The sequence below is a fragment of the Carassius gibelio genome, chromosome B2 (assembly GCF_023724105.1).
Source record: "Carassius gibelio isolate Cgi1373 ecotype wild population from Czech Republic chromosome B2, carGib1.2-hapl.c, whole genome shotgun sequence".
NCBI classification, from domain to species: Eukaryota; Metazoa; Chordata; class Actinopteri; order Cypriniformes; family Cyprinidae; genus Carassius; species Carassius gibelio.
This window is the reverse complement of record NC_068397.1, coordinates 15,816,485-15,842,351: the sequence shown is the minus strand read 5'-3', so window position 1 is coordinate 15,842,351 and position 25,867 is coordinate 15,816,485. Positions and strand designations below refer to the sequence as shown.

General features: G+C 36.2%; 1 protein-coding gene across 4 annotated transcripts; it reads left to right on the top strand.

Annotated features, from left to right (window-relative positions):
• LOC127951084 (solute carrier family 12 member 7) lies at positions 1–25,625 on the top strand. 4 transcript variants are annotated; one of them, XM_052548728.1, is made up of 26 exons: positions 44–535; positions 5,039–5,124; positions 5,280–5,411; positions 5,557–5,703; positions 6,817–6,871; positions 6,977–7,107; positions 7,335–7,570; positions 8,046–8,263; positions 8,452–8,616; positions 9,751–9,849; positions 9,968–10,025; positions 10,135–10,309; positions 10,494–10,612; positions 12,488–12,586; positions 13,227–13,346; positions 13,425–13,529; positions 13,622–13,790; positions 15,907–16,102; positions 16,376–16,545; positions 16,645–16,776; positions 19,224–19,331; positions 19,543–19,653; positions 21,019–21,188; positions 21,318–21,332; positions 23,342–23,475; positions 23,671–25,622. In XM_052548728.1, the coding sequence occupies exons 1-26, from the start codon at positions 418–420 to the stop codon at positions 23,760–23,762; spliced, it is 3,360 nt and encodes a 1,119-aa protein (XP_052404688.1). In that variant the 5' UTR covers positions 44–417; the 3' UTR covers positions 23,763–25,622. The 4 variants fall into 4 exon arrangements, with proteins under 4 accessions (XP_052404691.1, XP_052404688.1, XP_052404689.1 ...); XM_052548729.1 differs by lacking the exon at positions 21,318–21,332 and having other exon boundaries at positions 23,671–25,625; XM_052548730.1 differs by lacking the exon at positions 19,543–19,653.
• Positions 25,626–25,867: the final 242 nt, after the last annotated feature.

The window sequence follows — 25,867 nt, the reverse complement described above, 5'->3', positions numbered from 1 at the left end:
GTTGAGGAATGCCACATTGTGTTTAGCCTTTTGTTCCCGTCACTTTGGCCAGTCTCAGATGACTCTCTGACACGGCAAACAATCATCTCCCTCCCAGCATTCACAGGTACAACGAGAAGGGCAGTTAACACGAAACAGGAAGCACCAGCTCAAAGCTTTGTGGCAGGACAGAACAGCCCGTCGCTCCTCGAGGGAGGAGTTGTGTACAGCTGCTTATTTGGTTGAGAGTGATCACATGGGCTGCCGCGTCTGAACAACAGTTGTGAAGAAGTCAGAGAACTTCGAACTGTGGCGAGCCCAAGAGACTTGTGGTGAGACAGAGAGACGTAGAGATAGAGAAAGATAGAGAGAGAGAGAGAGAGAGAGAGAGAAAAGACTCAAGGAATATAACACTGAGCACATGGTGTGAGGGAAAAAATGCCCACAAACTTCACAGTGGTGCCGGTGGAAGACACCCCAAATCCAGAGTATGATGGAGAGATAATGCAAGAAGAGGACAAGGAGGAGACATACACGGCAGCGGGACCAAACTCAGGTGAGAGCTTTCTGTGTAAAAAAGAAAAGAAAAAATCTGCCTGGACATGTGCAAACAAAAGAGCACTTTTAAAGGCTTATTGTGCAAGACTTGGGTTTTCTTAAAAGCGTCTGTTTACAGTAAGCGCATCATCAGAAGCAACTATGTGACGTGTTCACTTCCATGTGTTTGTGAAATCATCTTCTATGGAGTGTAAACAATTGATGGTTTCCTGGTGCCTTTTCCCCCTTCATTTTCCTGTTTCTCTTTTACTCCGATGTCTTCCGCTGTTTCTCCTTAGATTAATTAACTTAATCGGTTGCTCCACTTTTTTGTGTAGAAAAAAAGAAACCTTTTGTCAAGTCAAGTTGCACAGTCTTCTTCTATGCGACGTTCTGAACTTTCTTTTGTGGATTCCATTCAAATTTAAAGGGATAGTTTAAAATGGAAAATTCTATCATCCTCAAGTTTCAAACCTGTATGAATATCTTTCTTCTTCTGAACACAGAAAATTTCATTTTAAAGAATGTTGGTAACCAACCTCTGTAGTATTTTATTTCCTTACTGTAGAAGTCAATAGCTATACCTCAACTGTTTGGTTACCATTATTGTTTAAAAATAGCAGAAGATACAAATTCATAGGTCTGGAACAACATGAGCGTGAGTAAATGACAGAATCTGAATAACAACTAAATGGATGCATTCATTAGGAATTTTAATTTGCATCAGGATTCTTGTCGTGTAACTTGTTGATTGTTTTTTCTTTGTTTACATCAAATGTGAAAGTTGTGTTTGGTCGATGTTCCTTATTTTCTGACTTGACACACTATTGGAACAGGCGTAATCATCTTAAATCATCTTAATCATCTTAAAGTTAATCTTTATTCATTCACATAATAATTGCCTAATCCAGAAGTTTTATTTCATGTGTGTTAATATGTGTACAGTGGTGTGTAGCAGAGCTTGTTGCTCATCATTATGGAATTTGTCCTCATCCTTTTAACTGGCCTATTTAAAACTTTCCATGACAAAAATAAGTTTAATTGTGCTGTTTCCTTTATAAGATGAAATGCTCCTTGTGGAAAAACCTTCCCATGGCTGTAAAGGCATTTTGTGTTGGCATCAGATGAACATTTAACCCTATAAAGCCTTACTGTAGAGTACATGAATTTCCTATAAATGAACAAGGTCAGAACTCTGACGAAAAACCTGCTCTTCATGCCTTCTGTCCTCTGATTGATAGTTCAAATATTCACAACTATAAAATTGTCCTATTCAGGTAATCTTTTTAATGTGATAACTTCATAAAGTTTTGGGGAAGTTCTGGCCTAGTGGTTAGAGAGTTTGACTCCTAACCCTAGGGTTGTGGGTTCGAATCTCAGGCCGGCAATACCGTGACTTAGGTGCCCTTGAGCAACTGCTCCCCGGGCGCCACAGCATAAATTGCTGCCCACTGCTCCGGGTGTGTGTTCACAGTGTGTGTGTGTGTTCACTGCTTTGTGTGTGTGCACTTTGGATGGGTTAAATGCAGAGCACGAATTCTGAATATGGGTCACCATACTTGGCTGTATGTCACGTCACATCACTTCACTTTAAAAATGTAATGCTTTTTCTAAAGTAAACATAAGATAAATTGCATTTTTATTATTTCACCATTTACTGGACTGAAGCAACTTTTATTTGATCATCCATACATCATTTTATATGAAAATTAATTTTAAAATGCACGTATCAAAAAGAAACATTTGTATCTCAATCATCGTTGCATTGCCAAAATACAGAGATCATAAAACTAAGCATTTAATACCATCTTGTGTTATTAGGAGATCTAGAATGAAATATAATTCACCTGAAAAACTGTCAGAATTTCATTTTATCTTTTAGCCACATAAATAACATTTGCACTAAATTTTTGCTCAGTTTTGGCATCTGAATAAAACTGATGTTACTACATCATACATATATCACGAATATATCAATGGAATCAATTACACTTATATATATATATATGTACACACACAGTTATTATTAATTATTATTAATAGTTATCTATGGCCAAATCTGTTATACCTCTAAAATCCGGTATTTATACAGTAAATGCATGCCAACTGAGCTTTCCCAAAACATCACAAATTAGTCCCTGTGGGATTTCATTGTTTATATACAAAATTAGCATGTGTACAGGATGATAAACACAACTTACAAACCACACGGAGGGAATTCTCAGGAAAAGGATGTTTCGGAAACCTTGAAAGCTTTTAATGAACCTCCTCTGTTATTGTTCTGATTTCACTGTGGAAAGAGACGTGAAATTAGATCCTTTGGCAGCACAGGCCTGGGAAATAAATATTTGCCAGTTTACTAATACAGCTTTAAAACCAACTTTCTCAGTCTGTTTAACAGCAGCAATATACCTGTACCTCAATGCAGCACCGAGTCCAATCTTAAGTCAGTCCAGTCACTGCTTAAAAACTAATATTTAGTTAAATATAAATCTCTAAATATTTATCATCATAATCATATTATACCCACTTCAGTTATTCCACACTGGACACACTCCTTAAGTTTCGCTTTGAAATATTTCTGAAATTACACAAATGAGGTCTAGCATGCTGATGAACTGGATTTCAGTTTTTCTTTCAGCACATATTCTCTTTCAGCCGAATAACTGGTTTTGAATAAGCCTTTACTGTAATCCCCCTCCCCTCCTCGAGTTGATGAGAAGTCTTTCAAGACTCGCGCTCAGTCAGTGATCTAGTACAGAGGGTTTTAGAAATACAGTACAGAGCCAGTCTGGTGCTGTTTTTTAACCTCAAAGAGGACAGGACAAAACAGACTGGAGGGCAGGGAGAGGCTGATATCACCTACATAAAGCTTGTACTGGAATAAACATGAGTGAAGAAGATAGAGAAAGAGATGATCAGATATGAGAGGTAGGAGGGCAACTGCTGGAAGACAGAGACGGGCTGCTCTTCTTCACACAAACCTAATGAGTTTGTCTAGCATAGCTTGGAACAAGTCGAGAAGACTAGGTGAAGATTACTGAACTGTTACTCAACAGACTGGCATTAGACTGTACGGCAATGTCCTAAGGCACAGCGTTCTTACTGCTCAGACCATCAGAGACATACATGCTTTTGTCTCCTCCTCAGCATGGACTGTGAAGAAGGATTGAATCTAAAGACATTAGGTGAGTTAGAATTTCATTGATATGCATTAGCAAAAGACCATTACAATGGCAAGAGTAAGCTGATTTTAAACCATCTTTTCAAATTATGTTGAGCATTTGAAATTTCTCATACTGGAAGAATGCTTGTTTGACCTATATATAGCCTATACATTGGTAATGTTTCACTTTCTTTTTTACCGTCAACATATGCTTCTTACATTAAGACAGGGGTGTGCAGTTGACAGCTCACAGATCTGCTGTTGTGAAGGTTTAAGATATAAAAAGATTAAAGCATTAAAAACCGTATCATCATGAGTCATAGTTTAAGGGATCATAGGTTGTGTCTTCTATGAAAAATGACCTGGATGATCTGTTTGTATTTCACGGTCTCAAACGTAAAAAGAAAAAATATCTCATGCTTGTTTTCTGCAAATATTGGCTTGGTGAATACGACATGCGGCATATTAAACAATATACGGGCATTAAACACTTTGAGGGTTATTTCAAAGATGACAACATGAACCTAGTGTCTAGTAAATGAGGTGTTCGATTATATTTCTTGACTAAAATAAGAGATGATGAGTTATGTGGAAAATGTGAGTTTTGACATGTTTTCCCAAGACAAGAACAAACATGTCGAGTTAACGCTTTCACTTTTATTATTATTTTCGTACTTTTACACCTTATGTCTGGTCCAAAGCTAACAACACTGGAAAAAAAAACAAAAAACAGATGAAGCTCTAATTTAGACTAAATACACTTACATGCATTTTGTAACCTGATTTGCAGTTTTGAGTAGATTTTAGAATTTTTGTTATAAAACGAATAGTTCGGGTCCTTGATTCTGATTGGTTGAGCTGCGTTCTAAGCTGTTGTAAATTACACTACAAATAAACACCATTGTTTACCTCTGTGTGTTGCTCAGCAACTACTTTGTTGGAACCACAACTGTTTCTGAGGAACTACATTGTTTGGTTGCAAGAATACTGTTTTTATTTAAATCATTACACTTTATTTGCTCTGTTTTATTCTGTGAAACCTTACTCCTTATATGGAATAAGCGTTTTATAAAACAATAAGCCCCGTGAAGCCTTGGTTTACAGTGAATTTATAACAACTAAGCTTCACATTGTACCTAACAATGCACCTTAGGTGATATAAATTCACTGTAAACCACAGCTTCACGGGGCTTATTGTTTTATTTTCATTTCTTATATATCTAACAATGAGGTACCTGTTTCTGTGCGAGTTTGTTGTGTTTGGAGTTAAAAAAAAATTGTGTAGCAAATTCCAGCCTTTAAACAAAAAAATCAACCTTGATTTAAACCATATTAGTGTTTTCTCTCATTTGCCAGGTGACGAGACTCCCAAAGAAACCAGCTCTTTAATAAGTACAGATCATGATGACAGCATCTATGGCAAGAATATGGCTCTGTATGAGGTAGGCTAACAAACTGCTTAAAACCAACCATTTCATCTTTGTGCATCAGCAATCACTGTTTGAGAACATTGTTCAAATAAAATACTTCACCTTATTTATAGTGTCTTTAAATTACAAATTTAAATCATTTTGCTGCTCCATGTCTTCACTCACAGGATGAGATTGACAGCACACCGATGGTGTCATCTCTCCTCAACAAACTGGCCAACTACACCAACATCACCCAGGGGGCCGTCGAGCACGAGGAGGCGGAGAGTGAGGATGGGATTCAGAGGGTCACCGTGAATGTGAGTCTGCAAACTGCCTCGCACCGAGATGGTTAAAAGACTCTCAAACGCATTGAATTCACAGCTTCTGCAGGCATTTTGCTGCTATCTCAGTTTGTTCTACATAACTGAAGTGTTTTCGTTTTATGTGTCGATCTGTTTGAAGGGCCCTCAGATGGGCACATTTATAGGCGTGTTCCTGCCCTGCATGCAGAACATTCTGGGTGTGATTCTTTTCCTGCGGCTCACATGGATAGTGGGTACCGCTGGAATCTTGGAGGCCCTTGCTATCGTCTTCATGTGCTGTTCTTGCGTGAGTTTTTTTTTTTTTCTTTTTTTTTTATTAAAATGAAACATGGAGCCATTTCTTCACTCACTTAATAAAAATATGCCCTTTTGCCAGATTTGACAGTTTTGTCACACAAAGAAATGAAAAACTTGACATGTCCAAAAGTATTTCAACAACACTTCCTTATAATTATCAGATTTGGTCTTGATTCTACACATTGAAATTCTAGACAAATATGTGCTTCAGACTTTGTGCCAACAGTTTGTGACAATGCAGAAATTGAGACCATTCTGAGATTTGTTTTTACCAAGTCAAATGCGGAACAACTTTACTAGCCTATTCAAAGGCTGGTACTTTGTTTACTTTTTTTTGTTTCTTAATAAAAACTAATAGGACCGCAATAAACAATCTTTTATGTTGTAATTCATTTCATATAAAATATGTTTTTTGTTATTTTTGTATAGTATAAAACTTGAAATGTTTGAGTGTGTAAACATTTTTTATAAAACATGCCTTTATGTAAAGACAATTTATATTTAAGAGCTGTCTGAATGAATTTCACTAGAAACTACATAAGTAATTCTCCCGTGCGTGTCAAGACATGTCAAGACACACAGAGAAGTGTCACTGTGTGTAGCAGGAAGCTGATAGTTTGTTGTCAATCAACATGAATCAGAAAAATTTACCAGGGATCATTCAATATGGCTAACCTTTTGGGAAATCACTGGTTGTAAAGACAACAACAACAAAAATGGTTATTTATTTGTTCATTTGCTTTGCTAAGATTGTCCTGTGTTCACTGGAACCACAAATGTATCCACACAGGTGGTAAACATTTTTAAAAGATACTGTTTGAAATGGCTTTGGCAGCCCTGAAATATTAAAAAAATATATTTTAAGAAAGCTCTATAACAATTCAAACTAAAGGTGAATTCTAACAGAAAATAAAGTAAATTGAAAAACTTTTTTAATTGCCAATGGAAATAAAATATCCTAACCTTGCATCAAGCATATGTAGGTTTTTGTCTTTGGGTGTCTACATATGTTAGGTATCCTTATAGCCTTTTTGATCATATATTTTCAACCGGAATTTAACAAAATATCTGTTTTACATGTGTCTTTTTTTCTTATCTCTAGACCATGCTGACTGCAATTTCAATGAGTGCCATTGCCACTAATGGTGTAGTGCCTGGTATGATTTCAATCTCCTATGTCACTCTTTTATATAATATTTTTATCATTATTGACTCCATAATTGATTTTAAGTCCACCTGAATCTCTTTTCTTCCCACTTTAGCTGGTGGTTCATACTACATGATCTCCAGAGCATTAGGCCCAGAGTTTGGAGGTGCAGTGGGTTTGTGTGTCTACCTGGGCACCACATTTGCAGGGTCTATGTACATACTAGGAACCATGGAAATCTTTTTGGTGAGTCAAAACTTACCGACCAACATTAACAATTTCTTGCAAACAAAAACAGCACTCTTTCATCGCTACAGAAGAACTTGTGTCAGCACTGAACTAACACAAGTCAGCAGATTCTATCATTAACTCACCTTTTCATTGCTCTTGACATAACCTCAAAAATCATATTAGCTTGTGCATCCTCAGTGTGATAGCAATAACCCTTTCTCTCCTTTCATGCCCTGATACAGACATACATAATGCCCAATGCTGCTGTGTTTAAAGCAGAGACTGGAGAGCCAACTGGAATGCAAAATGACATGCGCATTTATGGGACAATCTGTTTAGTTATCATGACTCTGGTAGTGTTTGTTGGAGTGAAATATGTCAACAAGATGGCTTTGGTCTTCCTGTCCTGCGTAATGCTGTCAATTGTGGCCATCTATGCAGGGGTCATCCAATCTGCCATCAAGCCTCCCAATTCTCAGTGAGTAGTGCTGTATTTTTTTACATGGACATAAAACATTATGCTGCGTTCAAGTGTACAAATTGTCAGATTTAAATTGGAAACATGACATGGAATTAGTCTTAAAAAACATTATATTGTTCACATTAAATTTTGATCAATAAACCAAAATATCTACATGTCAGTTCAAAATGAATGACATTGGATGCCTGTGATGTTATATATGAATTACAGTATATATACAATAAAATTATATATGATTCTGGCCTGGGCTACCTGGCACGACATTAAAATAAAACTGCATCTGCAAGTTTCTGGACACTTCCATTTATTTTTTATTTTATTATTATTATTATTTATCTAAATGAGTCTCCAAATGTGTTTTAGGATTTGATTACAATATGCTACAGATTACTTTACAATGTAAAATTTTTTAAATATGATGGTTCATACTATTTCAGCACAAGTTAATTTCTGGTCTCTCTTGTACATCAAGACATCGAGTGTGTCTGCTAGGCAACCGCACCTTGCAAAATTCAAGGTTTGACAAGTGTGACAAAACAGAGCTCATCAACAACGTGACCACCCCCACCCAGCTATGGAAGCTTTTTTGTATAGGTGGCATTGAAAATGCAACATGTGATGATTACTTCACCCATAACAATTTAACAGAGATTCAAGCTGTTCGTGGCTTGCTCAGCGGGGTCATATCAGGTGAATACTCAAATAAAATTACACTTCAAAGCTATACAAATATAATTTAACTACAAATTAGTTGAACGCCACAAGATTTCATGATGATAACAAAATTAAATAGTTTGTTTGTTTTATAACCTGATGCATTTTGACAAAGTTTTCAATTTAGGTTGCTCAGTGTTTTACTGTGTTAATGTTTCTCCTAGATAACATGTGGGGACACTATGGACAATACAAAGACATAGTGGAGCAGGAGGGACAGAGTTCAGAACGAGCTTCAGATAACAACAAACCGGGCCAAAATTATGTTCTCAATGATGTCACTACCTTCTTCACCCTTCTGGTTGGAATCTACTTTCCTTCAGTTACAGGTATTTTAAACCTGTATGATTTTCTTTTTTTTCTTCATTTAGGTGAATTTTTGCAGGACTGGTGAATTTCAAGTTCCAAAATGACAAAATCACCATATTATTACAACTCCACAGTAACATGAAGCATGGAAAAGTGACTAGAAGGCCAACATTTTTCATTTAAATCTATCTGGTTTTATAATATTTTATAGGTTTTACATAAAAAAAAAAAAAAAAAAAAAAAAAAAAATATATATATATATATATATATATATATATATATAATTTTATTATTATTTTTATTTATTTTTTTAATTCAAGTGAAACTGTAGCAAAAATGTCAGTGCTCTAACAAGAGCTGTAAGCTGAATACATAAATGACAATTGCTGCTGAATAAAAATAATTGCATAAAGAATTCAAACTCAGAAACAGAAAATGGATGTAATGAAGATCAAGTTCCAGTGAAATATCTTTACAATCCTCTAGTACGCCTTTAAGTCCATCATTATGTGTGGATTTTGAGTGGCAGGTTGTAGGGTGAAACACTGTCTGAAATAGACAGTTTAGTTACAGTGTGTCTTTTCCATTTTTTATGTAAAAACAATAATGTTTATAAAAGCCAAAAGTTTGAGCAGTATATGAGCCCTTCACAATGTTACTTGTACTTCCGTATATTTTTAGTTTTTTTTTTTTTTTTATTGTTTTGGCTACAAATGACTAAAGACAGAACTTGTTTTACCTTCTTCGATTACAAACGGATTCATCTGCAGGTTTGGTTTCAGTGGTTTTTGGGTAAATATTCACTTCATCGAGTGCTCTTTTTGTTCTTTTGGTATTAGGTTTTATAGAGAGAGAAACCTCTTCAAATGTTTCAAAGTGTTATTGATCTGTGAGAATGATTCAGATGGAATTGCAAACTATTGGTTGATTATATTAAATAAACTAAGTCAAAAGAGAGATTCTGTGTAACATTGTGTAAAATATTGTTGTTGTATTGAAAGACATTGTGCCTAATAAATCAAATAGCTTCACTACAAAAAACTGTGTGGTTTAAAAACAAACAACAATGCTGAAAAGTTCAGTTAAACTATTTGCTGTGTAAAAAGTGTTTTAAAAGAAACGCATTAAATGTTTCTTTCTCTTGATTTTAATAGGAATCATGGCTGGGTCGAACAGATCTGGAGATCTTCGAGACCCTCAGAGGTCCATTCCCACTGGGACCATAATGGCTATTGCAACCACCTCCGTTATCTGTATCTTTCTGCAAAAACCTAAGCCTCTTGGGAAATAATTTTAATCAGTTAGTTTTTCAAACAATTTTATAATGAATTATTTGACAAGTCAGACGAATACCTTAATTCTGCTAAACAGATCTTTCCTGTGTGGTGTTATTCGGAGCATGTATTGAAGGTGTTGTACTCCGAGACAAGTAAGTGCTGTTTGGTAATAACTGTGGTTTACAAAAATGCTTGCTAAATCAGTTCGGTTTTAATATTCTTCCTGTTTTGCGTGTTTTTTCATGCTTGCTTTCGTAATAGGTATGGCGAGTCAGTTAAAGGGACTTTAGCTGTTGCAACATTAGCTTGGCCATCTTCATGGGTGATTGTGATTGGCTCATTTTTCTCCTGTTGTGGTGCGGGGCTACAGAGCCTCACCGGTGCTCCCAGGATCCTTCAGGCTATAGCTCGAGATGGCATCATGCCATTCTTACAGGTAACAACATGCTCTGCCTTTCATTTGTGATATTTTATTAAAGTCACATTTACATGTCCTGAGGCACAGGTCTGTTTGAATTGTTCTTACTTAATATATAGAGAGAAAGAAGTGAAAGTTTGCAAAACACTTGACAAAATTGTCTTGACTCTGAAGACTAACATGTCCTACTTCTTACTGTTAGGTGTTTGGTCATAGCAAATCTAACGGTGAGCCAACCTGGGCCTTACTCCTAACTGCAGCAATCTGTGAGATTGGGATCCTCATTGGTTCCCTGGATCATGTTGCTCCCATCCTGTCAATGTGAGTGTATTCTCATTGCTTCCACATCTACTATGTGACATAACCAGGTCCGGTGCCAGTTTATTTATATATATATATATATATATATATATATATATATATATATATATATATATATAATTTCTGATTAAAAACAGAATGCAATGATGTGGAAGTTTCAAATGTAAATATTTTATTCAGAATACAACATGACACATCAAATGTTTAAACTGAGAAAATGTATCATTTTAAGGGAAAATTAAGTTGATTTAAAATTTCATGGCATCAACACATCTCAAAAAAGTTGGGACAAGGCCATGTTTACCACTGTGTGGCATCCCCTCTTCTTTTTATAACCGTCTTCAAACGTTGCTCAAGTTTAGGAATAAGAATGTTGTCCCATTCTTGTCTAAAACAGGCTTCTAGTTGCTCAACTGTCTTAGGTCTTCTTAGTCGCATCTTCCTCTTTATGATGCGCCAAATATTTTCTATGGGTGAAAGATCTGGACTGCAGGCTGGGCATTTCAGTACCCGGATGTTGTCTGGCATTGTCATGTTGGAAAATGCAAGGTCTTCCCTGAAAGAGACGACGTCTGGATGGGAGCATATGTTGGTCTAGAACTTGGATATACCTTTCAGCATTGATGGTGTCTTTCCAGATGTGTAAGCTGCCCATGCCACATGCAATCATACAACCTCATACCATCAGAGATGCAGACTTCTGAACTGAGTGCTGATAACAACTTGGATTGTCCTTGTCCTCTTTAGTCTGGATGACATGGCGTCCCATTTTTACAAAAGAAAACATAAAATTTTGATTCGTCTGACCACAGAGCAGTTTTCCAAACTCATGGCAAGTTTTCTCTGAGAAACTGCTTTCTGATATTGCTCTACTATTTTTCGCTGCAGCATTGGGGAATTGGTGATCCTCTGCCCATCTTGACTTCTGAGAGACACTGCCACTCTGAGAAGCTCTTTTTACACCCAGTCATGTTGCCAGTTGATCTAATAAGTTGCAAATTGGTCCTCCAGCCGTTCCTTATACATACATTTAACTTTTCCGGCCTCTTATTGCGACCTGTCCCAACTTTTTTGGAATGTGTAGCTCTCATGAAATCCAAACTGAGCCAATATTTGGCATGACATTTCATAATGTCTCACTTTCAGCATTTGATATGTTATCTATATTCTATTTTGAATAAAACATAAGTTTATGAGATTTGTAAATTATTCCATTTATTTTTTTACTCACAATTTGTACAGTGTCCCAACTTTTTTGGAATCGGGTTTGTGTATAAATAATGACTCCAAGGTTTTGAACTGTATAGTGTATAATGTTACGAAAGCTTTTTATTTCCAATAAATTCTGGTCTTTGGATCTTTCTATTCATCAGAGAATTGTGAAAAATGAACTCAACTGTTTCAAATATTGATAATAATAACAATTTGTTTTTTGAATGGCAAATAAGCATATTAGATTGATTTCTGAAGATCATGTGACTGAAGACTGGAGGTAATGATGCTGAAAATTTGGCTTTGATCACAGGAATAAATAACATTTTAATGTATTCAAAAAGAAACAGTTGTTTTAAATAGTTAAGATATTTCACAATATTACTGCTTTTGCTGTATTTTGGATCAAATAAATGCAGGCTTGGTGAGCAGAAGAGAATTCTGTAAAAACATAAAAAATCTTCCGGTTCCAAAACCTTTGACTGGTAGTGTAGGTTTTATTCATTTTTATTTCAGTTTTAGATTTAGTTATTTTGGTCAATTTTAGCATAAGTTAAACTAAATTGAAAAAAACAAAATCAGTTAACAATTATTTTATTTCGAAAAACATTTTTTTTATTGTAGTTAACTATAAAAGTCCTGCTTCCAATTTCTACTTTGCAGGTTTTTCTTGATGTGTTACCTTTTTGTAAACTTGGCCTGTGCTGTCCAAACGCTTCTACGCACCCCAAACTGGAGGCCAAGATTCAAGTTCTACCACTGGTGAGTAACACTATGATTATTAGAGCAACAAGTCAAGTCACCTTTATTTATACAGCACTTTATTGCTTTAAAGCAGCTTTATTAGGATAAATAGGAAGTTAATAATTCAAAAGTGCAAACGGAGATCAATTCTGCTCTAAAGCAGCTCTAAGAAAAACAATAGTGTCTTTGTTCAGCTGAGGTCAGTTCAGTGTTGATTCAGTTCCATTTAATAACAGTGTAAAGATCATCAGTTATGAAAGTAGATCAATTCAGCTTTAAAGCAGTCCTGTAGAAAACAGTGATGTCATAAGACCAGCCTTGAAGAAAAAAATAAATGACTAACTTTTTAAGACTAGTCTAAATAGTTTACGCAACCGGCCTAGTTCACATCCAACAATGTCAGAACGGTCAATACACATCAAAAGCAACAGTGGCAAGGAACCCCAAAACCATTGGTAACAAAAATGGAGAGAAAGGAAACCTACTTGCTTACAAATTCATGCTGTTACATTGGTTTTACATTAACCAAACAAGTGTAGTGTAATACCTATTAGTTCCATCTGCATGTAAGTTGAGGTTAAATGGACCAGTCTGAGTTAATGTTTGATTGTGTGAATTACCATTAATTGCACCATTGGATTTGTTTAAATGTCTGCAGGTCCCTCTCTTTTCTTGGGATGAGCCTGAGTCTGTCCCTCATGTTTGTCTCATCTTGGTATTATGCTTTGGTTGTCATACTGTTTTCTGGATGCATCTACAAGTACATTGAATACAGAGGGTAAGCAAGTGTCCATAATATTCGTAGTGTTTTAAAGCAAAATGTTCAATATTAACTCTTCATTTAATTTCCCCTCAGGGCAGAGAAAGAGTGGGGAGACGGAATTCGAGGATTATCCCTTAATGCAGCTCAATATGCCTTAATAAAATTGGAGGAGGCACCACCTCACACCAAGAACTGGAGGTGAGCATCCAGAAGAATCCAGTGCTGTGTACAAGCTTCTTCATACTTGACAGAATCTAAGACAAATATTTCAAATGTAACTCATCTTCCAGACCTCAGCTGCTGGTGCTCCTGAAGTTGGACTCTGACTTGGGGGTAAAACATCCACGTCTGCTCTCCTTTACCTCACAGCTGAAGGCTGGGAAAGGCCTGACCATCGTCTGCTCAGTGCTGGAGGGCACATACATGGCTCGTGAGGCAGATGCAAAGCTCTCTGAAAAGGTAAAGACATACGGTTAAAGCCAAGCTTCTTTGTCTTTAATAGAAAAGCAAATTTGTTTTTAGCACAGTGCACAGTAACACAGTGCATCGTTAAAATGATTAAATATATATTTTTTATTTTACAGTATAATTGTAATTTACAGTTATAATAAATATGACTCGATTGGTATAATTTGAGTTAAAATATACCTCTGCTACTAATAATAATAATAATGAACATGTCTGTGTTAAATGTTTTGTCTCGAGGCACTTTCTCAAATCCAGTGAATTCAAGGGGGAAGTAATTGCTGTACCACTACTTGAACCAAACGTTAAGGGAAAAAATCTTAGGCTTTTTTTTTTTTTTTTTACCTTGCCATTCAGAACCGCTTGGAACCATAAGAAAAATAATAATAAATGCACCACCAAATGTAAAGGTTTTTCATTATATATACTGTATATAGAGCAAAATTGCGTAATGTTAAAAACAAAAAGTAAAACAAACAAATAAGGGCTTTTCTACATAGCTACAATGCCCCATTCGAAAATGCTGGCAATATTTTATTTTGTCAAATTAGGCAATTTAGGGCTTATAGTACACAAGAATATAGTATAGAATTCACATAGAAATCTCACTGTTTATGACGTTAAAGGGGGGGTGAAATGCTATTTCATGCATACTGAGTTTTTTACACTGTTAAAGAGTTGGATTCCCATGCTAAACATGGACAAAGTTTCAAAAATTAAGTTGTACGTTTGAAGGAGTATTTTTGTTCCAAAAAAACCTCTTCCGGTTTGTCACAAGTTTCGGAAAGTTTTTTTAGAGTATGGGTCTGTGTGACGTTAGATGGAGCGGAATTTCCTTATATGGGTCCTAAGGGCACGTCTGCCGGAAGAGCGCGCGCTCCCGTATAGCAGAGCAGACACATTCACTGATCAGAGCGAGAGCGTCGCAAAAAGTCACAAAAGAAGTGTGTTTTTGGTTGCCAGGGCAAGACAACCCTGCACAGATTACCAAAAGAGAAACAGCATTAAGGGACCAGTGGATGGAGTTTATTTTTACAGAGCATCAACGGAGTTGTGCAAGTGTTTTTGTTTGTTCCCTGCATTTCAAAGATGCTTGTTTTACAAACAAGGCCCAGTGTTACGCCGGATTTGCGTATCGTTTATTTCTTAAGGATGATGCAGTCACAACGAAACAAAAAGGGTCACGATCGTGTGTTGGAACCGCAGGCGGTGAGTAAAACTGCTTCAAATATCTCTGTGTTGTTAACTTAGCTATCAGCGCGTAAGCACATCAAGTAAACAACATGCGATGTTGTCCTCAAACTGCACTTTCCACATGTACAGCTTAAAAAAAAAAAAAAAAAAAGACGACATAAAGTGGAACTTAGTCATTTTCCAAAACCGCTAAGCAAATATATACAGTTTCAGTACATACCACATAGAGACACCTTTGCTGATGCTGCTCTTGTTAAATTTCAGCCTCTGGATCTGTGTCACAGCTTCCACATGCTCTCAACGCAAAAGCTTACTCGCGCTCGTGATTCTTTAGCTCCGCCCACACGTCACGCCTCTAGGCGCTCGTGTTTTTCCGGGAAAAATCGGTACAGACTATCTTTCTCTTATAAATATAATAAAACTAAAGACTTTTTGGAGTTATGAAGGATGCAGTACTACTCTATAGGTACTCAAGATTAACAGGATATTGAGTGAAAACGAGCATTTCACCCCCCCTTTAATTTGTGTGGTTACTCTGGTTTGGTTAACAGAAGGGTTGCTGGCTCAAACTTTGCTAAAAAAACAAGCCATGTCCATTGTGCCCTTGAGAAAGACACGTAACTGCAGATTGCTCAATAGTGAAAGGCCTTGTAATAAGTTATGGCTTATGCAGACATTGTATGACAGTCACAAAACAAATTTGAATCACTGTAGTATTTTTTTTTTTTTTTGTCATTTTGTTAAATAAAGTTCAGGGGTTAGTAGTGATTAAACATAAATGTATGTTGCCTTTCTAACAGCATTTGTATGCATCTCTGCTTATGTCAGTACTTAATACTTAATGTCAAACTGAAAATTATTCAACATTATGTCAACTTACTAACATTACCTTTTTTCTTCTTCTTCTTCTACACAGAATATCAAAGCAGCCATGGCAAAGGAGAAGACGAAGGGTTTCTGTCATGTGGTGGTGTCCTCTAACCAGCGGGATGGTTTCTCTCACCTGATCCAGTCTGCAGGCCTGGGTGGCATGAAACACAATTCAGTGCTGATGGCCTGGCCCGGAAACTGGAAACAAGCCGAGAGCTCCCTCTCCTGGAAGAACTTTATTGGTGCGTATGTGTCATTTTCTGATGCTAAGCTGCCATAAAGTCAGATAACCATCTTAAAGCAATGAGGTCATGGATTGTTAATGAAGATTATAATAATAATCATAACAACTTGTGTAGGCTTTAGGTCTCAAAGTTCCAAAAACGCTGCACTATTACAATAATTTCCACATCATTTTAGATCAGTTTGTGACATGTATTTGTGAAAACGGTGCAGTAAAGTGAATTTCAATCAGTTTGACAAAATAGTAAAAACTTAAATGATTTGTCCCAAAGACACCGTCAGAGAGACCACAGCTGCCCACCAGGCCCTGTTAGTGGCTAAAAACATCGATACATTTCCCACATACCAGGACCGGTTAGCTGAGGGTACTATTGATGTCTGGTGGATTGTCCATGATGGTGGTCTCCTCATGCTTCTTCCGTTCCTGCTCCGCCAGCACAAGGTAACACAATGTCTGACACAGAAAACAGATCTTTTTTTTTTTCTTTTTTTTTTACCAGTAGTTATCAGACAGTGCTTTTCTCTCCCTGGAATCAAATAGGTTTGGAGAAGGTGTAAGATGAGGATCTTCACAGTGGCTCAGATGGATGACAACAGCATCCAGATGAAGAAAGACCTACAGATGTTCTTGTACCATCTGCGTCTTGATGCAAAGGTGGAAGTTGTGGAAATGGTGAGATACAATTTTTATCTGGATTACCTTAAAATAAATAAAAATGGATTCATAATAAATATTTTTAATTAAAAGGCTTGCACGACTACTGATTTCTGCTGGTCGATTTCTTATTTAAAAAATACTCTAGTTACTCGACTACTCGTGGTTCTTGCTACTGAAAATAAAAAGACATGAAATAATTCTTATCAATAAACGCTTATTAATTCATAGCCTGATGCAACAATTACATATTTACACTGAATAAAATTATAAACGCAACACTTGTTTTTGGCCCCCTTTTTCATGAGCTGAACTCAAAGATCTAAGACTTCTTCTATGTACACATGATTATTTGCCGAGATAATCCATCCTCTTCACAGGTGTGGCATATCATGATGCTGATTAGACAGCATGATTATTGCACAGGTGTGCCTTAGGCTGGCAGCAATAAAAGGCCACTTTTATTATTCACTGCTGATTAATCACACAGTTTTGAAGAAGCGTGCAATTGGCATTCATTTCTCTACCATAAGCCACTTCTAAAGCCGCTTCAGAGAATTTGGCAGTACATCCAACCGTTCTCACAACTGCAGATCATGTGTAACCACACCAGCCCAGGACCTCCACAACAAGCATCTTCATCTCTGAGACCCTCAAAGAGACCAGCCACCCGGTTAGTTGTCATAACCGACTTGAGTGGGCAAATGCTCAGATACGAAGGCGTCTGGCACTTTGGAGAGGTGTTTTCTTCACGATGAATCCCGGTTTTCATTGTACAGGGCAGATGGCAGACAGTGTGTATGGCGTCGTGTGGGTGAACGGTTTGTTGATCTCAACGCTGTTGATCCAGTGCCCATGGTGGCGGTGGGGTTATGGTATGGGCAGGCGTATGTTGTGGACAACTAACACTGGTGCATTTTATTGATGGCATTTTGAATGCAAATTTGAGGCAAATGGTGGTCACACCAGTTTTTGGACCCCCTGGACCCCCCAATACAGTAAAACTGCACATTTTAGAGTGGCCTGTTATTGTGGCCAGCCTAAGGCACACCTGTCCAATAATCATGCTGTCTAATCAGCATCTTGATATGGCACACCTGTGAGGAGGATGGATTATCTCGGCAAAGGAGAAGTGCTCACTAACACAGATTTAGACAGATTTGTTAACAGTATTTGAGAGAAATAGGCCTTTTGTGTACATAGAAAAAGTCTTAGGGGGCAAAAACAAAAGTATTGCGTAAATTGTGTAAACTTTATAATTATGACATTACATATTGAAATTTCCATGTAACAGCCAGTATTTGTATCTGTAATGATCACATAAGTATTTATATCTGCATTACTATAAAACCAGGTGGAACATCCTACATCTTTTTATTTCATAGTTATCACTGAACAAGTATGCAGTGTTAAACTAAAATGATTAATTTCTAAAAATATATTTATCATGCAAGCAGAGAGATATTATGACAAACGTTTACTGATCACTGTTTTAAAACGACTGAATCAATTCAGTGCACCCATTTTCATTGCGCAGAACTATTTAAGCGAGTCTTTTTTTGAACTTCACTAAACAAATGTGCATGTGCCATGCAAACCAGCAATAGAAAAAGATGCAAACATGTACGCCAAGTAGTAAATAAATATGTATCTAAGTTGATTATTGGCCTACTCTACAGAGAACTTGTTTGGTTTTTGAGAGTTTGATTGGTGAGCGTGCTGTGCTTATTCTATTCATTCGTATCATATCGTAGCCAAAGGTTAAAATCATTCTTTTAAATATATAAAAATAATAGAATGTTTATGATGTGATATTACTCTTGCCAAGCTTTGATTTCTGAGAGATGCACGGCGAGGCAACAGCAATGCAGTGTTTCATTTGCCCTCTTTTCATTCATAAAGTTTGCATTCATTCACATCACACTTTATTGCGTGACTTTAGAGGTCTGTGTATAATATTGCGCTGATCCCCTGGCTCAACTGTTATCTTACAAACACCAGACTGTGCCAGCCTCAGCCGAATATTCAAGCAAAATTATTCCTTGTCCAACATTCATTTTTGAAGCCATTATCCATGCCATTCTAAATAAGGTATTCGGCTTCAGGCACACCCATATTTATTACATTTAAATATATAAATTTTTAATAGATAAAGTCATAGAAAGTAACAGCTACACGCAATATTGTAGTACTAAAATTCACGTTGTACTAGCAAATTCTGTGCATCCCAGAGTAGTCAATTGTTTCCGAGAGCGCTGACTAGTGGTTGAAGTAGTCAATCACACGACTACTCGACTAGTCTATGAAATCCCTAATAATTAATCAGTTTACCTTTTAATAAATGAAACCCATTTTGATAAATAAAAGATATGTATAGTATAGTACAGTATTGTATAGTATTATGTGTGGTGAAAAGTTTGCAAGATACTGGAATTTAACTTTTTAAATTGTAACTTTCTTTGTAGCATGCAGGTGATATTTCGGCCTTCACCTATGAGAAGACGCTTGTGATGGAGCAACGCTCTCAAATGCTGAAGCAGATGCAGCTTTCTAAAACGGAACGAGAGAGAGAGGTAATATTTATCTGGCAATACATTGTTTTCTTATTGCTGTCTGGTTATTATGGGACTGTATGGGGTATAAATCAATGTGTTTGCTGTCAATACACATGCAGAGTCATAAGTTTTAGATTCAATTGTGAGGCATTGTTAGGACTCTGTTTTACATGAGGCCTCTTCCTCCTCCTTAACAATTTTGGATTATTTTCTATGTGGCGACTACTAGATTCAAAGCATCTCAGATGAATCCCGGAATTCCATTAGAAGGAAGCCCTGCGGAGAGAAACCAACTCAAAGCAACAAGTTTCAAGTGCCAACTATAATTCTGGATGAGGAGGTAGCTCAGGGGTTTACCTCTTAATGATCCTAAATGTTTACTCTCTGTCAATGCTACTAGCACCAGATAACCATCCTGTCACCCTCTCCTGAACCATTCCATCCGAACAATCTCTTTTCCACTGTGCCTGGTACCTGAGCTGGAGCTGTGGGAGTTGTGCACACTAACATCACTGGTCCTTTTTGTATGTAAAAGCACAGCTTGGTTCCAGATTGGGCACCATCTCTGACACTGTGGAAAGCCCCTGTGGAAAAGCAGTAATCCATTCACACCGTGAGACATGACATAGCCACAGCTTTCACCAATGGCTGCCATTTGCAGCTGTAATTCTGCTATGAAAATTTTGGAATTATTTAGCAATAAGCATAACATGGCAATGAAATGACTGTGGCACTGAAAATGTAATGCTTTCATTTATTTACAGCATGTCTGCATGTCATTATGGAGCATGAGAGTGTCTCGAGTTTTGAGTGAAAATGTTTGCAACTTCACTAATTATTCTTCTTTATTGTAATATTTATTTAATCAAACTACGCTACCATTCAAAAGTTTGGGGTTGTGTTAGAATTTCTTTCTTAAAATAAGTCTTTTACATAAATTTTCTATCTGAATATATTTTAAAATTTAATTTATTCCTGTGATGCAAAGCTAAATTTTCAGAAACATTATTCCAGTCTTTACTAGTGTCACACGAATACATTAGTGCTGAAAAACATGTCTTAATTACTAATAATATAATATACATTTCTTATATTTATAAAAATGTGATTAATTTTGTGGAAACAGTGAATGTTTTTTTTTTTCATATATATAATTCTTAAGACAAATATGTTCAAAACAGAAGAGAGACATTATGGAACATTATAGATCTCTTTTAATATCACTTTAGATCTATTTAGTGCATCCTTTGTGATAAAAAGTATTAATTTTTTATTATCATACTGACACCAAACTTTTGAAGAGTAGTGTATTTGTTTGCTTACTTTTGTGTTATGTATTGAAGAGTTTTTGGTTATTTACTGTGTGGTAGGTCTAGTTACTAATCCATAGTTTGTTTCTGTTCGTGGATATCGCAACATTCCCACAACATTCATTCCCTGCTGAAAAGATCAGCATAACTGATGTGCCGGTGGTAGCTTATCCAGTAAGGCCTCCCTGGTCAATCACCTTGATCAGCAAGCACACCAAACCAGCATAAACCAGCCTGGACCACCAAGGAAATTTCCTTGGCCCCTGCTGATCTTTTCAGTGGGTCTTTTAACAAAGTTTGTCTATCTAGGTCCTGCCAGTCTGCTATCCAATGGCATTTTCAGTGAACATTAATGAAGTTTGTTGTTGTAATCAGGGTGTGTCTTGCTCTTTCAGGCTCAGCTGATTCATGACAGGAACACAAAGTCACATGCCACTCTGAACGACAAGGTCACACCAACTTCTGACCGAGTCCATATGACCTGGACTAAAGAAAAGCTGATTGGTGAGAGAAACCGCCATCGGGAGGCTCACATGACTGTGCGGGATATCTTCAATATGAAACCGTAAGTTCAATAAAGGCCGTTAATCAGTAAATTCAATTTTGCAGTTCATCTGAATCTGTTTTATCATGTTTCAAAATGAAAAAAAGTTTGGCTTCTTTCATGCTAAGACATTTTGTTTTGTCCTTCCAGAGAGTGGGAGAATCTGTAAGTGTTTTTGACTTTTGTGCAAGCGTCTTCATTAGTTGTCTGGTCTGTGTTACAGTAGTAGATATAAACAGGATGTGTTGCATGTGTGTCACGCTAAACATGCGGCATGAATTGGTGTGTGTCTCTGTGTGTGGCCTGCTTGAGTCAGTGTGAGTCACAGTCATGGCATGTGTCAGCATGAAACCTTGTGACATAGATGTTTCTGTTTGCATGCGTTTCAACGCTAACTCCGCGCTTGCTTGAGATGGTATGTATTCTTTTTAGTGCTAAGCTGCAGATTATTAGCCATTAGTTATATTGAGTGTAACACGTTTTTATGTTGTCTTGTTTTATTGATGCTGTTGACTGCTGTTTCTGGCTATTAACGCATATTTAACATATGGATGAATTGTACATTAATTTTACACTTCATTCATCTAGGGCATATGGATAATTCTGTTTTCTAGCAAAGTAGATGGTCCTTTTTTGTAATCCTTTGCAAAGATAAGGATTTAAGAAATATCAAATGAAAATTCTGAATATTATTATTTATTTTAAATCACATCTCTATCACTCAACCATGAATCCTGCATGGTCTTTAAGAATATAAGTCTATCAGCCTTTGAGAATTGGATCCCCGTCATGTTTCAAAGCATTTTTAAGGAAATACAATAAAATATATTCACTCATTTCACAATGTAGTAAGCGATAAAGTATGAATCTCTACTAAAGCTGCAGTACATTACCAGTTAATTCTTCAGATATATATACTACTAACTCCAAACATACACTAATATAGAAATGTTTGGAGTGAGTTAGATATTTTTCTTAAAGAAATTAATACTATTATTCAGCAAGAAGCATTAAACTGATCAAAACTAATTGTAAAAAACTTTTCTGTTATAAAAAATAGATATATTTTAAATAAATGATTGTTCAAATAAATGCAAAACAAAAATGTGGTTCAATTTTAAAGGGAGAAAAAACATGGTTTCACCGTGTGTGTGTGTGTGTGTGTGTGTGTATTCAGAAAAATGTAGCTTTGCAATCACAGGAATCAATTACACTTTAAATATATTTTTTAAAAACAGTTATTTAAAATGGCAGTAATATTTCTGAGTATAACAGTTTTTCTGTATTTTTTATCAAATACATGCAGCCTTGGTTAGGGACTTCTTTCAAAACCATTTTAAAAATATTACTTCAAATGTGTTAATGTATGTAAAAATATGGTAAGGTATTTTATGATTTATTTTTGATCTCAGGTAAGCGTAAAGAAGAAATCTCCTGGCCTAATGCTCACCATTAAAAATGTCACTGACGGTGATGTCATCATCTGAATACTAAATTGTGACTGATGTTCTACTTTACATTCGTGTTCATATTCAGTTTTTTTTTTTTTTATCTTTCATATATTATGTTCACCTGATATACTATTGTTCATGTTTCCCGAATATGGAAGACTATGGGTAGCAATATTCAATTTGGAATGTAATATGCAAAATGACAATGCAATATGTAAAATGACAATGCAATATGTAAAATGGCAATGCATTTCTGTATTTACATTTAGATTTTCCAATACATTTGTGCAACGTTTGGTGCAAAATGAAAATTAAATTACATCATTTTAATTTGACATTTCACACACTAGTTTTAATATGTAAAATGAATACTAATTTTAACGCTTTATAAGTTGCAAAATGAAAATGTTTTACAGAAATGATTAGATATGTATAACATGTTTAAGCAAAAACTGTGGCAAAATTATCATTCAAATGCTATGTTTCTTAATTGCATTAACGATCACAGTCAAGACACTTACGATTGCATTTTCATTCAGTGTCCCGCAATGAATGTAGCAAAATTCAATGTGCACACTGAAAATACATTCCGAGCCAATCGCCACGTCTCCGCCCCCTCCCGCCATGTCAATCACTGTGTGAATATTGCTACCCATATGCTTCCATACCCGAAGCTCTAAGCTAAGTCTTAATGCTAAATGTGAATGAATGAATTTTTCACAGGGATCAGACAAACGTGAGAAGAATGCACACTGCAGTCAAGCTGAATGAGGTTGTAGTCAAAAAATCCAAGGGAGCCCAACTGGTGCTGCTGAATATGCCAGGACCACCCAAAAACAAGGGCGGAGATGAGAATTGTATCCTTTCATCAGCTGAATGCAGACAGTTACATGTTTGATTAAAAGGGGGCTGTGATACGTAATGGAAAGAATCTTGATAACAAGGTCTGTCATTTTCTTTCCGACTTAGAGCTTAATTCATAGAGATTTACTACTTAAATGTCACCTTCATATAGAGCATCTCTGCACACTTCTCCTTCACTCTGAGGTCAGACATGGAGTTCTTGGAGGTCCTCACAGAGGGTTTGGACCGGGTGCTGCTGGTCCGAGGTAGCAGCAGGGAGGTCATCACCATTTACTCATAGCATCATGCAGAGACAGACACTGAGGAGAATATTTCTATGAGGAGAGATTGTCCAAAGCTGCACAGATACTGTACGGATGGACTCAGGACAGGCAATAGCACTCCAGCTGCAGGCCAGCACAACACATTTGAGGATGTAAGAGGATTCTTCTCATTGCGCATGTTTACATGCACACCAGTAAGCTGATAAATCACAAATATCAGGTTATAACCAGTTTGACGTGCACATCAATAACCTGACAACGCAAGTAAGCAGCGTCTACATGACTTTATTAATAAATCCGGTTATTTCCCTGTAGTGACATCAAAATATACTAATTTGCGTATCTGACTTTTTAAGTATTCCATACATTTGTCAGTTGTGATGTTAAATTAAGCGTGCAGCATGTCGGGAAACTTACAGCTCATATATTATCCTCTCATGCAATTATAAACGAAGCATTGTGACTGAACCACTTCTGCTGCACAATATGAGAACACATTTTTATCATTTTCTGATTCATGAAAAAGTCTGCTTTTGTGAAATATTTCCTTCTTTCTTTACTGCAAGATGTTTGCTCAGTCTAGATGTGCTTAAAGCAGCACTAATGATGCGTTCCTGTCACGTATCACACATGCGCAGACAGAAAGCTGGATATATTGTGTTTACATGCCATGCGAAATCAGAGTAAGAGGCAAAAAAACATCCTGTTGCGACTGGTTTATGCTTAACGTCGTTTATGACCTTACTCCGATAAAAGAAAACTGGTTACTGCATTTTTGACTTAAGCATAATCGGCTTAAGAACGTGCATGTAAACGCACTCATTTTCTTTTCAGTTAGAGTTGTCCACTCGTGATTGGCTTGACAAACACATTTTAGTAGCAAGAGGAAATGGGGTCCTTGGATGTGGTCTTTAATAATCATTTAAATAAAGACAGGCCAAAGTCCATAAAGCTTGAAGAGTGACATCAGCTGTTGCATTGCTGAGTCATATGACCACAAGGGACAGTGTTTGAAATGAAGTGCTTGTAATTTATATGTATTGAATGCATATATTTTTGTATCTCATCACATTCTTCTGCTGAGCTTTATACACTGTGATGTTAGTTCGATTCATAAGATTTTTGTTTTGTTATCAGTATTGCTCACTTTGCAGTATGTGTAAAATCATGATTATATCACCAGTCAAATCAAATGGTTGAAGCCTGTTAGTATTTTTTTCAATACTAATTTTCCTCTTAATGTTTAATATGTAGCATTTTTGCAAGTTTCCATCCAGTTTTTGTGCTGTTATGTTATCAACAGAGAATACGCGTAAAAAATTTTTTTGGCGGAAATTGCTGTCTGCAGCCGGTTTCTATCCAACTGGCCTTTTACCGATAAAATGGTGTGTTTTGACATCATCCCTTTAAAAACTAATTGTTCTATAAGTTGTTTTTTGTGTGTTTTTTTTTTTAAATTGACCTCGAGATGTTTCCACATCATTTTACCTACTGCGCAGTTATATATATCTTCTATATTATTAAATTGTATAGGCCTGTATAAACATTTTTTAACAAGTGTCATGAGTGTTTTTTTTTTTTTTTGTACTTTGTTATAGACTATTTAGAAACTTGATCATCAAGTATTATTCATAAATAGGTGCAGTTGTATTAGCCTATCATTATTTTTCTGATGAACTTTTAGAGGAAATGTTTATTTTGGTTATTTTTATTTCTTCTAACCAACAACCGATGTCATTAAGCCATTATTGACTTACAAGATTGTTAAATTACAATAAAATTTGATATGTGTCTGTGTCTCAATAAAAATAATTACATTTGTTTTCCTGGGATTCATTTTATATACTCAAAAAGCAGCTGAAACAACAGAACATGAGGATTCACGTGGTTATGTCATAAATAGGCCTACTGTATATGCAAAGTATATTTTTCTAAATAATAAATTAACAAAACCTAAAGAAAAAAAAATGCAACATTTAGCAGCGTAAATGCAGAATTTCGGCTCATTTTTGTTATACGCTCTTGAGAAAGTGGTATCCTGTTTGTTTCCTTTATTTTACAAAAGCACAATGTTTTGTTTTTATTGTGAATGTACACAAATAAAGTAATATTTAGAGTAGTT

Coding starts and splice junctions, on each gene's coding strand:
- LOC127951084 (XM_052548728.1), top strand. CDS start 418: ATGCCCACAAACTTCACAGTGGTGCCGGTGGAAGACACCCCAAATCCA. Junction 8,264..8,451: donor GCTCAGCGGGGTCATATCAG/GTGAATACTCAA, acceptor TGTTTCTCCTAG/ATAACATGTGGGGACACTAT. Junction 10,310..10,493: donor GCATCATGCCATTCTTACAG/GTAACAACATGC, acceptor TCTTACTGTTAG/GTGTTTGGTCATAGCAAATC.